At 39.9% G+C, this 17943-nt stretch overlaps 1 protein-coding gene across 1 annotated transcript in view; it reads right to left on the bottom strand.

The window, feature by feature from the left end:
• The window catches only part of LOC123963799 (biotin--protein ligase-like), a 65362-nt gene that overhangs the window by 8657 nt on the left and 38762 nt on the right, over window positions 1-17943 (bottom strand). Inside the window, exons 5-8 of the mRNA XM_046040845.1 lie at window positions 12889-12956; window positions 3593-3753; window positions 3322-3436; window positions 843-1056 (exon numbers count right to left, since the gene is read on the bottom strand). Coding sequence (XP_045896801.1) covers window positions 843-1056; window positions 3322-3436; window positions 3593-3753; window positions 12889-12956 — 558 coding nt within the window. The remainder of the gene's footprint in view (window positions 1-842; window positions 1057-3321; window positions 3437-3592; window positions 3754-12888; window positions 12957-17943) is intronic.

Below are 17943 nucleotides of genomic sequence, written 5' to 3'. Positions count from 1 at the left end.
ACGTAACGTACCTTTCTTTATAGGTTCTGTAGTGACGGATGAAGTTGGATGTTGTGGTCATGGTGTCACTGATTTTTGAGCTGCAGACCTTGCATACCACTGTTCTTTTCTTCCTGCCGTCATCGACAACATAATCCTTGAATGTGTTGTACTACATGTAACGGTCTATTTCTACGCCGCTGTTATGAAGATCCGGACCGCTAACGTTATGTGAAGCACACATGGTTGAAGGATTATGTGCAAATGTTGGAATGAGCGAATGCAAATATTCATTAAAAATAATCATGTCATTTTCAAGTCATCTGTCTCAAGTCTAAGTCAAGTCTCAAGTCATGAACACCAAGTCTAAGTCAAGTCGAGTCTTTTGTCTCTTATAGTCAAGCAAGTCTCAGTTCAAATTTGCGACTGGAGTCAAGTCATGTGACTCGAGTCCCCCATCCTCTGCCCGCCACTGCTTAAATCCACTTGTGTCTGGGGGTTGGCGGGTGTAAATGTCAAGCCCTGATCCCTAGTATGGACAGCTCCACCAAAAGAAATTTCATGTTTGCATGTTAGGGCTGAACGATTTTGAAAAATTATCTAATTGTGATTATTTTGACTGATATTACAATTGCAAGAAGATTTGCAATCATTTTGCATCAATTTTCTAATATTTATTAAAAAACATATGAAAATGAATTACGGTGTGACATCTCAGGGATCTGTACCAAACAAAGTCTCTAGAATACCATGTATTGTAATTTTGATTAATTGTTCAGCCCTAATGAATGTACCAGCTGAATCAAGTCTAAAGCCCAGTGGGGGGGGGGGGGGGGGGGGGGGGGGGGGGGTGCAGTGCTCACCTGTGAAGCCATCTCTTGTAGTAGATGGGTAGGACGGCATCTGGACCTCCTTGTTGGAAGCTGCTGATGAGAGCCTCCAAGCAGCTGACAGTCCGAGCAATGAGCTGAGCGCAGCTCAGCGGCTGCAGACTGCAGTTATGCTGTATGTTGTACTGCTGGATCAGGTCATTGATGCACACTGTTGGGTTACTGTTTGTCACATTGAACCCGCAGCCTGTAGGGCACATCATATTAAAGAAACAATACAATATCATTTTGAGCAAACAACAGAGACTGTATTTCACTGGTGCCTGTTAATGTATTACAAGAGTCTGTATTATTACTATTGGTGACCAATGTTGGGTAATGCTACTTTTAAAAGTAACTTGTTACATTGCATGATTACAGCCATTAAAAAGTAACTTGTAAAGTTGCAGGGTTACTTACTGAGAAAAACAACTTGTTTGTGTTACCAAAAACGAAACCTTTGTAATTTATTGTTGGTTATATTGTCCAGAGGGAGCGTAGTCTATGGTATGTCTAGTTTGAATGTACAGACTCATTCTACCGACATTGCATAGCCTCGTCTGCGGCTCATAATCTGTAACTCAGCGGTTAATGAAAAGAATGACATGACAAGTTTTCTATTTAGTACATGCTGTAAATAGAAGTTGAGAGATAACTAGGTCAATGATTAATGACTTCCACAATGTAAAGGCTGTCCTCTCTCTGCCATCTCACTAGCTGAGCTACACATGAGTACTGACACAACCGTAGGATTGAATACCTTCCAGTAGTTCTCAGCTACCCTCCAAGAAGTAGGAAATAAATTGAAACAGCAAATGCTTCAGGGATATTGTTTCTTGTGGCAATAAAAGGAACAGGAAAATATGGTAAACGTTTAACAGTAATGAATTACTTGTTTGAAAACATAACTAATAAATAATAATTAAAACATATCTCATGGAACGCCTTTTACACCCATGTAACATTGCAAAAATCAGGAACATCCTGTCTCAAAAAAAACCACATTTGTTATTTCTAGGCTGGATTACTGCAGTTCTTAATTATCAACCACCTCGAACAAGTCCCTTAAGACTCCCCAGCTGATCCAGAATGCGGCGGCATGTGTTCTGACAGGAACCAGGAAAAGAGATCATAATTCTGTTTTAGCTTTTCTGCATTGGCTCCATGTAAAATCCAGAATAGAATTTAAAATCCTTCTGCTCACCTACAAAGCTCTTAATGGTCAGGCACCATCTTATCTTAAAGAGCATATAGTGCCTTACTACCCCACTACACTGAGCTCCTCTCTCCTCTCCCTCTCCACCTGTGTGCATCCTTATCCCTTTAATGCATTTTACTAACTTGACTTCTTCCCTCTTCTGTAGTCTTGTGCTTTCTCGTCCCTCTTCTCTCTCCTCCTATTGCTTTCTGTAGGTGTTTCATGTTAAATGCGACTTAATCTGGATTGTCTTAATGCAGGTCAATTTCTTGGAAGTGAGAGTTACCTTTTTCTAATTGTTTTCTGTAGGCATTTTGATAACAAAAATCTTCAACTCAAAGCAGAAAAGGACCCGATGTTACTGGCATTTTTCCCCCCATTGTCCAATTAGATGACAATAGTGGAGGACGAACTAGTGGTGGCTGTTGCTCATGTGAAGGAAGGGTTTATGTAGACACGTAAGTGAAAAAGAGACCTGTCAGTTAAAGCCTCCAGTCTCATTCGCTGTGATAAAGGGGAGGTTGTTACCCATGAGCAGATTAAAATTTGATTCTATTACAGTAGAAGCTAAATATACTTATATAATAAAAAAAGGTACAAATCTGTTTACTACAAAAGCAAAATAATGATTAAGCAAGGCCAGATTATTCTGTGGTTGCCTAGAAACAATGTTTAAAAAATCACACCAAGCTTTAAAAAAAAACTGTAGGCAAAGTGCACTCTGTATGATCAGGGCTTTAGTAGGGTTAAAAAATCCCAAGGAGTAGAAGCCAAAGAGTTTGTACTGGTTTATTAATATTTGTTGTCTTGGGCCATCGCCAAATTTGCTCTGAGCTGGAATAAGCCAGAGACATGAAACGTTTCCACATAACTGGAAATCATGTGCAAATTTTTCACAGGAAATATGACCCAATAGGCCTGATGATGGTACTATAATTAACGGCCAAAATTTGTTAGTGTGATTTACTTGACATTTGACACACATATCAAACTCAGCTTGCTATACACAAAATCCTCTAGGACCATAAAAGCCCACCAGGAAGTAATTTTTGCTAATTTGCATAATCTGAAAAACAGTAATCTACTTTTTGAATTTTGATTTGTATCAACACAAAATTTAGCATACAGCCTTGCGGAACTGGGATACACCAACTCACTAGAATTGTCCAAGACCTTTCTCGGTCTCTCTCTCTCTGTCATTGCATGTGAGTGAAAAAGAGAACTGTCAGTTAAAGCATCCAGTCTCATTCGCTGTGATAAAGGGGAGGTTGTTACCTATGAGCAGATGAAAGGTTGATCCTATTACAGTGGAAGTCACCAGTACTCCCCCAAGCTTCATCAGGTTACTGTAGTAGATGTCATTGGGCCACTTCACCCTCAGGTCTATGTCCTGATGAAGGTTGAAATACGTTCAAACATCATCAATTAACACAGTTTCATTTAATAACCAATGCACTGAGCTTCTATATACTACTACTTTGATATTAAGGGTGTATTCATATGTACAGTGAATAGGCCAAATCACAGAAGATGTGTAGGCTAATACCTGGTATCCAGGAAGGGTGCGAACAGCCTCCACCACCGCCAGAGCAACCAGATGCTGCAGAAAGGGAATCCTCTGTCCGAGCCTGGAGCTCAGCTCAACCTGGACCCCCAGAGTGAACATGGCACAACCCTGAGGGCTTAGCCAGGCATTCCTGCCACGACCTGCAACAGCAAACAAAGGCAATATACAAGGGGACACTAAAGCCCCTTTCACGCAGGATAAAAAAAACACTAACATATATATAAATGTATCCAGTGTATGTGGAACACACACACACACACACACACACAGTGTTTCCCTTAACTTACTTTCCATTAACTAGACTATGGTGGCCCGACACAATCTAATTTGTTCCACTATATATTAGATGTAGCAGTCCCAAGCGATGGCAACACTTCTTTTAATAACAGACCACTAAGTTTAAATATGTTTTTTTTGTGTTTTGCTCCGTCCCTGCTGCTGTAAGGTCGTAAGCTTTTGCATTTATTCATTTAGCTGACACTTTAATCAAGAGCAACTTACAATTGCTATTTATGTCAGAGGTTGCACTCCTCTGGAGCAACTAGGAGTTAAGTGTCTTGCTCAGGGACACATTGGCGGACGTGTCACAGTGAGGAGTAGAACCCAGGTCTCTGACACCAAAGGCATGCGTCTTAACCACTGCCCCATCACCGCCCATACCTAACACACTTTGGCACCCAAGCTCACACACTTCCGAATCCGAATCGAGACAACCACTTTTCTTTTGTGGGAACTATGGTACCGTTCAGGGTTTGAACAGCTTAGAGATGTTTCCACTGTCACTCGTTTGTGACAACACGGCAGCTAAATTTGGAGTGCACATGTATTTGAGCCTTTATGGTAACGCGCTGAATTTTATTCTGTCATCACTTTACAAAGACAAGTGTTGCAGTATGAGATTCTTACCTGAAGAGAGGCTATGAAGTCTTAATTGTACTAGCACCATATACAATATACTATAAATTTCACCGGTCTTGGTAAATTTAGCATGAGGATACACATGTGACAACATCCAGTTTTCAAAATAAGGTGTTTACACAATGTATACAGCATCGCTGGGGTGCTTCCAGGCTCTTGAAACATTGGGGGCTTAGCCCAGCCCAGAAATCTTTCTTGTATTCACCTGCTTTCATGCTCCGATCCATCCTCCTGCTGCTGCTTACCCAGTACAGTATAGTGTTGCTTTATAAATGTACATATAAAGTACATTTATAAAGCAACAGTAAAGGACCTCTACACAGTAACTATCAATTGTCTCATTTTCTGTTGCTACCTTATGCCATTTGTTAAACAGAACCTTATAACTACTTTACCTATAAATCATTGATCTACATCTTAATTATTAAATATCATAGGCCAAAAATCCATCCATCTATCGTCAACCGATTGGGACTGAAGCCAATCCCAGCTGACATCGGGCGAAAGGCTGGGTACACCCTACATTTATTATAATTTTTATAATTACTACTGATAAAAATTAACACTGATAATATTAATTAGGGGGAATCTTTGGGTTTTAAACACTTAATTTCCTGCATTCTGGTGAATTTTTCTGCACCAATTTATTGAGGAAATGTCTTTAAATAAAAGGAAACACAAAATTCAGGTGACAATTCAAAATATAAATAATATAGTGTAATATAATGCAGTAAAGCTCCCAGGCATTATGTTTTGCTGTCAGATATGTTTCTCCTGTAGATCAACTTTTCTCATTTAGTCAGTATACATACATGCAGGCATGCCTGAAGCACACTAAAATCTTTTTAAATGTGCATGTGGCACCTTTTCACCCCAATGATAAATTAGCTTAGCCTAATTCAGTTACAAATTCCTGAACTTTAATAGCTCCTGTGTTTCAGCAGCTTTTCTGCTCATGTTCAAAACTTTCTGCACAGAATCAGAATATCTCCCACATATCTGTGTTCTCTGATATTTGCAGAATATATTTTGAGACAAAATAAAATCACAATCTAATGAGAATTAAGTCATAATATTTTAACAAAAGCTACCTGTCCCTCTGCTGTGCATTACCCTGCCTTATTGCTCTGCTTATGTGGTACTATAGGCCTATGGTCTAAAGGGGTACCCGTCTGACAGATACAGAGCCCGTCTGGGACTGTACTAGCACACTGCTCTTCATCTCTTAAATGTTTTGATTAGGCTACAATTTTGCTAGGGACAATTCAGTAGGCCTAGTCGCGGACAAGCCCTGAAACTGTGTGCAATGCTTGCTCTCTCTCTCGCTCTCTCTCTTTCTCTAAATGCAGGCAGGCTGAGTAACGGTGCGGGGTCACGTTATGTGAACTTCAAACAAAATGTAGCAATAATATTGCGAGTAGCCTCCATTCATTTTCGCAGGTCGCTGCCTCAACCTGTTCGGTCAAAAATGTGCGCACGATAGTAGCTGATGGTGGAGAAGTGCAGCCATCCTGTCAGTCATGCGATGCACAGCGTAGTTCATTACGAATGTGTGTTCATTTAAGTCTGTTTATCTTCTTTAATGTAAATAATAGTACTAATTACAATGAAAAATACATTATTTGTAACCATTTTTGCTCCCACGTAACTCGAACCCTGCTTTTCTCTCTCTCTCGCCTGTCATTCACCGGTCTTTTTCACCGGTCACCGGAGTTTTTGCCCTGCTGCAACAACTGCATGCAGGTCGCTGTTCCTCGCGGGTCTATTTCAAGTAGCCAGCTATTTAAAAATGATAAAATATTTTTTGTGTGGTTCATCAATGGTGATAAATTATCCGAAAGTGCTGCAAGGTGTGGACAACTCGGCACAACACCAGTGAAGCCAGGGCTCAGTCTCTTCAGCAAGTGTTCCTCTTCCGTACCACACATAAACACGCTACGCCTATGCATGCACACTGACGACCCAGGGTTAGGGTTACAATTTTGGATTTATTTACGCACTTTAAAAACATTTGTTGAAAGTTTTATTCTTTTTCCATGTTTATTTACAACATTAAACATTGAAATGTATATTGGGGGTCAGCCCTAGAAATTACTTACTAATTATTCTTTGATTTAGGGTTGGTGTAAAAACATTAAATAAACATGTAGACTTTTTTGCTGTGTCATCAAATTAGTTTACTAGAGCAGAATTCTTCATAGATCCAAGCTATTTATTTTGCTTTAAAAGTGCACTGGATAATGCATTTGACTTTTTTTCTTCCGGGGGGCATACACAGCCAAACAGCAGCAATAAACAGCTGACACAAGAGGACAACTGAGAGAGAAATAAAAACGAGAAACAGTCAAGCAACATAAATAAACAACACAGTACAGCCGTGAGAGCTGTAATAATAACAATTCATTTAAATAAGTAAGAAAAGCATCAAGAATAATTCTGCCAGGGACAACCTTTGTTTGTATGTGTGTCTATATGTGAGACTGTGTGTGTCTGTGTGCGTGTGGGTGAATGTGTCTGTATGTGTGTGTTCATAAGCCTGTTACAGAATGTAGTTATTAGTGAGAGTGAGACGCCACAACCGCGCCGCACCGACTCCAGCGACAGGCAGGTAAGACCCCCAGTAGCCAATAGGGGTGGGAGAAAAAAAAGAAAAAGTTGACTGCCAGACGACCAACAAACGCCAAAGACACCGACCATCCAAATGCCAATTGTCAACGCAATGACGCCGGATCCACCAAATAACACCAAACATGAGACAACAGCAAAAAAAAGCTGTTTGGCATTGTCAGGTTTGTTAAATTTTTCATGGGTGCAATCCACATACTCAGCTCTGCTGCTCATCCCACAAATGCATGTTCCTTACAGATGTGGCACCATTTAAAAAGGGACATAAAAAGGGTTTCTGATGGTACAAGATTTATTGCCAAGAAGCATTGTTACAACAAAGAAATAATCTATCAAACACAATTGAATCACTTCATTTTTGTGCAAAGTTTATAAATTATATACATATAGAAGTTTCTGCTGCTGCACCACCAGACTGCAGAGCAGCTTCTTCCCCCAAGCTATCAGACTCTTAAACTCTAATTCATCCTCAGCACTGCTCCACTGATGATAGTTTATTTCTGTTTACCATTTTTCATAATTGATTCTTTATTAATGTATATTGTCTGCTACGTAGCAGAAGGGAGATACAAAACTCAATTTCACTCTATAACTTGTTATATTGTGACAATAAACCTACCTAGGTAGTCCTGCCCTAAAACATAGGCTGTTTTCTTGTCTATTTCCCACTAAATAGGACCATAATTTCCTAAATGAACATCATCTTATGAGATTTGAAACTAGTGACTGAGACAATAAACTTATTAGGAAAGTGTTTAATGAGATAATAATTCAGATGAGAAGTAGTCATCAATTCTAATGGAACCAGACTTCTTTATGCAACCAGCGGATTCGCCCCCTTGGGCCATTAGAAAGAATACAGCTTTAAATTACGTCTGCATGGTTTCACTTTTCAGACCCAGAGGTGGCTACTTGATTGAGATTAGAGAAATAACATTTGACAACCAATTGTCACGTCACTACAACTCTTGATTGGCCAACGGTGCGCGCCAAGAGCTGCAAAACAACTTTTAATACTAATGTTTTTGTGAGTTGCTAGTTCAACAGTCCCGACATTACTTTTTATTGGCCCCGGGCCATCGGGGCGCCGTTATTGTCAAGCTATATATACAGTATATGGCTAGTGGATCTAAGAACAGATCACAGCCATCTCCCAGAACAAGATCCAGTAATCATTACAATGGCAGACATCCAAGAAAGAGTGTTATGGACAGCACCAGGCCCTGACATGATCCACACCTACTGGCTGAAGAAACTAACTGCACTCCATGAACGCTTGGCAGCACAAATGAACCAACTGCTGATGGATGGGACCCACCCAGAAGGACGGACAGTCCTGACCATGAAGGGTCCCCAGAAGGTAACAATCCCATTCAACTACCGGCCAATAACCTGCCTCTGCACAACACGGAAGCTCCTGTCAGGCACCATAGTGGCTAACATGTGTAGGCACATGGCTCAATACATGGACAGGGCCTAGAGGGGAATGGGTAGTAATACCAGTTAGTATACAACGGTCCTGTTGGACTTCCTTCAACATCGGGCTGCTCCCGTGTTATTGCCTCGATAATTCTTTGGTTTGTAAAGATTATGTTTATAGGTAATTTAGAAATAATCTGATCATATTGGGAACCTGTGTTGTTGGAGAAGGCAGATCTGTGCAGCGCCTTTCACATCAAAGCAAGTGGGTGGTTGGCTACTGTCCATAATAAAAGGAACAGGCAACAATAGTAAGCTGCAGCAAGCAAGTGTGATTTTAAAGTGATATAATGATACCTTCATGTAGATTTAAAAAATTAAAATAACTGTATGAATGTTAAAACACAAAGTAACTTGTACATTCTGGAGTTTACTAACCAAGTACTTTTGTACTTTTCCTTAAGTATGTATATAAAATGGTAATTTAACCTTTACTTGATTTTTTATTGAAGTTTTGAGTAAACATTTTCAGTGCTCGGCGGCCCCAGTACTAGCACACAAATGAGAGACAGCAGAGAGGAGGGCAATAGAAAAACAGAGTAGAGAATACACAGTGAGGAAAAAAAGGGGGGATGGGGGAGTGGGACCGCAGGATTTTGGCCTGCCCCCGCTGCTGAAAAAAATCCTAGAGGAAACACTGAAATATATATATATAGACATTGTATCTCACAGAAGTGAGTGCATCCCTCACATTTTTGTAAATATTTGATTATATCTTTACATGTGACAACACTGAAGAAATGACACTTTGCTACAAAAGCCGTGTTTCCATCAACGTTTTTTAATGTGCATTTTGAAGTATTGCATTAGAAAAGGTTGATGGAAATGGCAAAATAAAATAAAAAATCCTTAATTTCGCAAAAAAGTTTTTAATTTATCCAGAATAAATATCAAAAACATGTCTAATCAATAAATCAGTATTTTATTCAATCATACAGATGAAGCACATTAGAATAATGACAATCTTAAAATGAATCAAATTTCCTTGTCACTGATGTGTTGTGAGAATTAGTCTACTTTACTTAAAACTTTAAATGTTTCTGACATGTATTTATTTCAATATTCAGATTTCTGCATCAGTGTGTGCCAAAGAAAACAACTGAAACGATTCACAGACTGTGCAGACAGTCACAGATTGTCTTTAATGTTACTTTCAGCTGTTTTCTCGCTTATACGTGGCACGTAACAGAAAATATGAAACGGCCGAACGTTAGAAGACACACGGTGTAACGTTATGTTACCATGACAACAGCGGGGCAGAAATTACTTTTAACATGAAAGCGATGAAGAAATCAGGCATGTGATTGGCAAAGGGCAAAAAAGCAGGAAAATATACAGAGACCACCCTACACCCCGATTAAACTGGCGGTGGCTCTAACATGGAAGGTAAAGCAGAACCCATGACAATAAGTTATTTAATGGATGTGTTGCAGTGGGAATCAAAGACAAGGGTCTAATCCACTGCGTCATCGCAACCTCTCTATAAAAATTATTATTTTGTATTCATTTTTTACCAAACCTCAACAGCTAAATGTGCAACATGAAACATGAAATAATTGAGTGTTTAACTAAATAATATAACTACTAACTTTCAAATTAGTTCAGTTGAAGTTAATAGATGATTTTTAATGAATAAGAGACAGCAGCAAAGGTTGTCGCGTGTTTAAGACCTGGAGGCCTGACTGTTAAAGAAACACTTATATTCTTCAGGAAACTCAAACAGCTGATCAGTCTCTATCTGTTGGAAACTGTAGGAAAAAGTTTGACATTTCAGCTCTGGCAGCAGGCGGGCGTGTGCGTGAGATGAGAACGACTGCGACAGTTTAACGGGATCGCGCCAGTTACACAGAAGCCGTTGCCTCGCGGAGCGCTTGTTTGCCTGTCTGTTGATGAGGAGCGCGGAGAGACCCGTGCGAAAAGGGCTTATATAGCCTAAACCCTGTCACAACCATTCACAAGAAATTAATTAATAACATGCCAAAACCTTTAACATAAGGACGACTGAAAAAGCAACCATTCACACAGCAAAGTGTATAGGCTACATGAGTGATCAATAGACAACAAAGTCAAAGTAAATATTAGACAGAGCCTATAACAAGCAATAATCAAAACATTGCCAATTTATCTGATCCTTATTGTCAACTCAGTGTTGGGCGAGTTACTCAGAAATAATATTACCTACTAGTTACTTAGCATAGGCTATAGACCCACTTCCTTAAAAAAGTAATATTAGCTACTCTACTTAGGCCCACTACTGGGTGATAGCCTATTATAACGCCACTCTCTACCGATGAGTCCAAGCATCACTGGCAGCAGCGGCCGGAGATTCTCTCTGAGTTTCACGTTGCTGTGTTGCTTTAGCTGATGCTTCAATTAGCCTAACTATAAATGTAGAACTGTTCGCGGTAGAAAACTTTTTAAAACAGTTTACAACGGACGACAATGTTCTTTGCATCTTAGACTGTGACACAGTAATGGCAATGACGTTTCTTACAGCTGTCGAAAATACCGCTCTCTCCCTGTTCTCCAGTTGTCCTTTAGCTTCTTGGCTAACAGCTGACTTTAAAAACATAAGGTCTGGTGCCACTGAGCTGCAGCGCCATCACGTATTCACGCCGGCGATGGTGCGTTCAGTAGCGCAGCGTTACTTGGATTAGTAACTGTAATAAAACAACTGTTTTGGAAATAGTAATCCGTTACATTACTCTTTACTGGGAAAAGTAATTTTGCAGTAGGCCTATTACTGCCCAACACGTTACGTACCACTGATGCGCGAGAGCGCCTGTGGTACACACTGTGCAGGTGTGGAATTGGCAGCTGAGCGTAAACGCACATCCTTGATACTTAGAAAGGAAGAAAACTGTACACACGTCAACCTAGATCCTTTCCATTTCACTCGGCCAGGTCCTGTACCCCCCCCCCCCCCATTCTTTTTTATTACAGATCTGCATGATTCACGTGGGTACCATTTTCAGGTCGGAAAATTCGGAATTCTGGATTAATCCGGAAAAAACGTCATAGGCTACCAAGTCTGTGTGAGTGAACACATGCACATAAGACGACCTCTATACCCCCCCACGCGCACGCCCCGATGCCATCGTCCATCCCAATGTTTCAATGTCCATCGTCCGATGGAAATTTTGTAGACATCGCCCAACCCTAGCCGTCAGGGCTCTGGGATACTTTTGTTTCACATTTTCATGCTGCTTCACGTATTCGTGGACAGCAGTTGTGCTGCAGTGAAGCTGTTTCCAATCACAGAGCTCACAGAGCAGCACATTGTTGAATGTCTGTTTAAAATACTCCCAAACTTTAGACGGTTGAAGGCGCAGTCTTGTAACTGGAGCTTGACCGGGGGAATCCTACTAACACCGGATGCAGCAACGCTTCGGCTCACGTAATGCGGGTCCATGTATTTAAGTAATAGATTTTGTCGACTACATTGACGAATCGCCCCGGCCCTACTTCCCTATGACTTTATTTTTCTCTGTGTGTTTAGGCTTTTCTTTTTTTGGGCCCCTGACAGATGCAGTGTTCGCTTAAAGTGACTTGCTTTATATTTGCGGGTCCTGCACATCTGAACGGCCAAGTGTTTCGACCATACCATTTTTACAATAACAGTGGGGGGCGGATTATCAGATGACAAGTATGATATGTTAGAATGATAATAATACATTTATTTATCATGTAAATACATCTGAAAAAAAGTGTTAATGTTGTACTTGATCCCATTTAAGGGTCAACCATAGACCTTTGCATGGGCCCCCCCTGGACCTCGGTCATCTGTACCCCTCTTTCAGAGAACACAAGCACCATGTCAGTGGCCTACTTGCTACTTTCTGCTGTTTTTGCTAAGTATGTCACATGCCTCTGGAGAAACTATGGGGTTAAGTGTCCTTCCTACACCACAGGCATGTGTTTTATCCACTGCGTTATCAAGTAATGTTATCTCGTGATGTCGATTGTGTCACATCACAAAAAAACCCCAGAAAAAGCAAACTAACTATTAGCAATGTGAAAGGAGTCAATTTTAGACTACTTTTAGTTTATCTGTGATTTAAAAGCCTTCTGCTAATATATGTATATAATAATAATTATATAACAATATCTAATAATTTTGGTGTAAAAGGTGAGATGTGGTACCAAACACCGGTGTCAAAAATGAATGCAACTGAAACTTTGGTAAGTTAATACATTTGAGGTATATATGTGGATGTTGTGTATGCAGGTTTACAGTGTACTGGAGTACTGACCTCTGCCCTGGTTTTGTTGGGCAGCTACCGCTATCAAACTCACGTCCTTTGGTAAGTGCAGAGTCAGCCTGAAAAGAGACAAGAAGGATCAACACAGAAATGTTAAAACCTACTTCAAAGTTTCAAATTTTAATACTAATATATAATCACTATTGTAGTACTTTGAGGGCAGCGCAGACACTAAACAGTCTCACCAGGGACAATAAAGTTTCGTTGCAGTGACCTTTTTTGAAAATCTATCTAGTGTGTATCTTGTGGTGATAATTGTGAATTGCAACCAACTCTCCAGTCTACCACTGCCCCTTAACCTTTCAAAGAGCATAGGACAGCTATGGTGCGTGACAGAGCACAAAAGGTGTCTCTTCTGAGACAGCAGAGAGTGGCCAGTCAAGAAATGAGGTTTCTTTAGGTAGATTTATTAAGAAATATTATTTAGTAAAACCATAAACCATATGTTATTGTGACTTGAGATAACATGGAAAATGTAAGCCAAGAGTGTGAAACACCGTCACTCTTTCTGCACCACAGTCCTTTATAAACCACACATTAGATAAAGTTTATACAAACATTGACAAGGGAAACACAATAATTCTCTCTGTGATTATGGACCCTCGCCAAAACTGCCCTCCAGCAATAACATCTGGCCTGCTGCCAGATTACGGCACTTTCATAGCGGTAAAAAATCTAAATAAAAAAATGATTTGGTATTTTTTATATTATTTAAAATTCTGAACAACATTAAAATAGTCTGTAGCCTGCTTGACACACCTATGAAAGAGCCGTCAGAAAACGTGATTCCCCTAAATGTCCTCTGCCTGGAGATACTGGGGAAATGCAAAAGCGTCCATAGGTTGATGGATGAGGATCAAACACTGAAACACATACACTGCAGCACATGCTGTAATCTTAGAAACATTCGCTGCAGAATCCATTTGTCTAAGAGAGAGAAAAAAAAAGTTGTCCCGTGGTGGGATCAAACACTCAACCCTTGGGTTGCAAGTCCTGCGCCTTACCAACTAAGCTAACTGAACGACATGTTAAAGCAACTCAATATTATGGCTTATATTCACATCCACGATCTAATGGTAGAGAATGTGGTTCTGATGCAAAACGTATTTGCCAACCCCTGCAGTATATTATAACTACTACTTCTTCTAACTTACGGATTCATCATAGTGATGAGTGTCTGCACTGCCTGAATTCTACCAGAAGTAGAAAAAGAAGAACAAAGTGACGAAAAACGCTCTGTGGCGCTGTTTGTCCGTTTTCAGCTACTGTAGAAACATAACGATGCAACGCGGCAACGTCAATGGAAGGGGGTGCCCACGGTTATGTAGATAAAAATGTCTCATTCTAAGGTAATAAAAACATAATGGTTCATTATGTGATTATGTTCATTCTTTCCACACCACTGAAAACAAAGTTATGGATCTTATATTGCATGTCTGTCAATAGATCCTCAGAAATATTACACACTGAACCTTTAAGATTATTAATAATATCAATGGAAGTTACAATTTAAAGTGTAGTTGTATTGTCATGATCATCCAGCAAGATTGCAATTATTAGATGTGTCAGTCAGCATTTCATCAATGCTGATTTGAGAGCCTGAGGCTGTGTTACTACCAGAAACCACAGAGAGAATATATTCTCTCATTTTCAGATGTAATGAAAGCTGATCCAGTGACCCAAGGCAACTGCCCTATATTGGCTAGCGAACAAAGATTATAAAGCTCCCAAAGCAAGAGAGCAGGGCCTTTCTGCTATTGTGATGCAAATTTGGTCAGTGGTAAATCAGCTTAAGTGCAGTCCCAGTGTGAGGGTGCCCCAACTCTGGCCAGAAAGTGCTTTGTAACAGCCTTCTGTAAGAACTGTCTATCAAAGGGATAGATCACAATTTTCAGGTGCCCATAGGTACAGTGAAACAAATAATTCCTCCTGTTTATAAAAATTAAAATGCCCTTACAATGATACTGATAGGAGACAAAATCCAAAGCCCGAACATAAGCCTGAAAGATCTACTTCATTAATAGTGTAATATTTTCCATACCTTGTGATTTTTATAAAGTAAAAAAAGTGAGCTTTTCAGCGAGTTCAAAAATGGGTACAGTCTGCTCAGGTACAGAAATTTTGACAAAAATTTAAAATAGCCAGCAATGGAGGAGCTGCCTGTCAATCTTGTCCTTTGGAAGTGCACTGATCTAGGGCTGTCGCGATAAGCGCAAAATTTAAATTCTGCGCTATTGGCTTAGCCAACTGCAGAGGATGGCAAGCACCACAACAACCGCAATGAAGCTAATGTGGCAAGCAGGCTCGGTGATGGACTAATGTTGTGATACTGAGGGACAGTCAAGAGAAACCGTGTAAACAGTAAGCCTCATTTGAAGCTCACTAAATAATGAATGCAGTACGTTTGATGCCTGCAGCTGTTTTTCATGTTGCTTTCTGTGGAACTTTAGTTATGTCATAACTTTACTACAGTGCAGTTGTTAGTTGTTAAAGTTGAATGGAAGCCCCTTGTGCTCTGCACCGGTGTGAGTGTGTGTGTGTGTGTGTGTGTGTGTGTGTGCGCATTGCTGCGGTATGTGAATTGACTTAATAGACATGCCCTGAAGGTAACGATTTACCTACTTGTGAAAAAGCCAAAATAAAGTTACAGAAATTAGTTTGTTCGCCAATGTTGTGTAACACTAAAAACTCCTGGGTTATTTCTTCAACCCATTTTCTGGGTTAGTTGTTTTGGGTTAAAATTATGTGTTATTTTTTCAGAGAGTAACCATTTTCTGGGTTATAGGGCTAATATTTTGACCCAATTCCTGGGTTGTTTGGGTTTCTGGGTTATTTTTCAAAGAGTAACCCATGTTCTGGGTTATAGGGTTGGCTTTCTCTCTCTGAAATGCAAATTAACTTTATTGGCATGAATGTATAACAACCACCCCACAGTTGTTCTGGAATTTTCTCATAACAGTCGTTTGAAATAACCTTCGCTTCGCGCTCGATCCGTTTTGGCCTGTGCTTCTTCGGTGCAACTTTGTTATGTATTCATGGTAAGCGAGTATTTTCAAATTTTGATGTAACGTAAACTTTTCTCTGTCCATGTACCCATTGCTAGTTGCTACGTTGAGACTAGCATTAACCGTGGTAATTCTGTGGTTGCCATGTACATCTAACTAGTTTAAAGTCCATGTAAAGTCACACATGACATGATGCAACCAATGTTTGAAGACTTTAAGCCTTAAGTTCAGTCCAGTTTTTGAATGTTGTCGAATGTTTGAGAGTTGTTTATTAGTTAAGTTGATTACAGTGGAAATTTTGTATAGCGCTTCTGTAGCAAGCAAATAATTATGTTTATGAAACGAAACAAGCACAACTCAATGTAAGAGCACACTGCAGCACCCTGATGGTGTACCATCTTCAAGACAGGCAAGGAGGGACTAGGAAAGGGGGAAAGTATTTTGTTAAAAATTCATATGACATCACCTAGAGCTGTTATTGGAGCACCAAACTCTAGTTCTGGCAAATGAGTTCAACGAACAGCACTCACTACACCACATTCAACAACTTTCAACCTGCTCTGGTCGGGTGAATAAAATAACTCGGTCCAATAGTCTGTTCTGTTTGAAAGCTCTGTGCTGTTCAGCCTTGTGGATAGTGATGGTTTCACTAGTACAACACTGCAGCAGAGAGAGTGTTCTCCACTGCAAGAGACAGAACGTTACTAACAGATAAGCATAACACTCCGTACACCAACTTCCAAAAGATATTTAGCCAATAATGTGGACAATAAAAATACACTTTCATTTCATTATTCCCACACAGGCAGAAGACTAAGATGCATTCAAATGAACACAGTTAACAAAAAGGCCTTCCTTTTTCTTTGTTTTTCCATTTAATCAAAACTAGTTGGCTTTACTGCGAGTTAGGGCTGGACGATATGGCAAAAAATGTTATCAAGATAAAAGGTTTCATATCTTTCGATATCGATAATTATCACAATAAGTATCAAATCTTTATTTCTTTCGAGTTTAAAGGCTGACTTTTGCTCCTGAGGTAAAGTTGAAGAAACCTGATGGTTAATTGTGGTTTAAACTCTTCTTTGTGGTCAACACTTGAGGCCAAACAGAGGATCACTTCACAAATCTGAGGTGGGAGATTCAAAACAATTATGATAAAATCTTCTTTGTCAACAAATACGCATGAGTAACATCAAGTAAAAGCTTTTTTCAGTCCTTTTTCCTCAACAAAATAAACATCTTAATAAAAAAATTAAGTAAGATTCAAGTGAATAAAATCAAACATTTATTGAATATTTATTGAACATTTGTTATATTATTATTGAAAAAAATTATATCGCAATAAAATTGTTATTATTGTCCAGCCCTACTGCGAGTTATGTTTCATATTGCACTGTAGTGGAATTGGGACAGGGGTGAACAGTTTGACACACAGTTAACTGAACTCACAGTGGGTACGGAAAGTATTCAGACCCCTTTAAATTTTTCACTCTTTGTTTCATTGCAGCCATTTTCCAAAAATCAAAAAAGTTCATTTTATTTCTCAGTAATGTACACTCAGCAGTTTTTCAGCTGCAGGGACAGGACGACCGGTTGCAATCGAGGGAAAGATGAATGCGGCCAAGTACAGGGATATCCTGGACGAAAACCTTTTCCAGAGTGCTCTGGACCTCAGACTGGGCTGAAGGTTTACCTTCCAACAAGACAATGACCCTAAGCACACCGCTAAAATAACGAAGGAGTGGCTTCACAACAACTCCGTGGCTGTTCTTGAATGGCCCAGCCAGAGCCCTGACTTAAACCCAATTGAGCATCTCTGGAGAGACCTGAAAATGGCTGTCCACCAACGTTTACCATCCAACCTGACAGAACTGGAGAGGATCTGCAAGGAGGAATGGCAGAGGATACCCAAATCCAGATGTGAAAAACTTGTTGCATCTTTCCCAAAACGACTCATGGCTGTATTAGATCAAAAGGGTGCTTCTACTAAATACTGAGCAAAGGGTCTGAATACTTATGACCATGTGATATTTCAGTTTTT

The sequence above is a fragment of the Micropterus dolomieu genome, linkage group LG23, assembly GCF_021292245.1.
Source record: "Micropterus dolomieu isolate WLL.071019.BEF.003 ecotype Adirondacks linkage group LG23, ASM2129224v1, whole genome shotgun sequence".
Taxonomy (NCBI): Eukaryota; Metazoa; Chordata; class Actinopteri; order Centrarchiformes; family Centrarchidae; genus Micropterus; species Micropterus dolomieu.
Note: the sequence above shows the minus strand (reverse complement) of the source record. Positions and strands in the feature narration are given on the sequence as shown.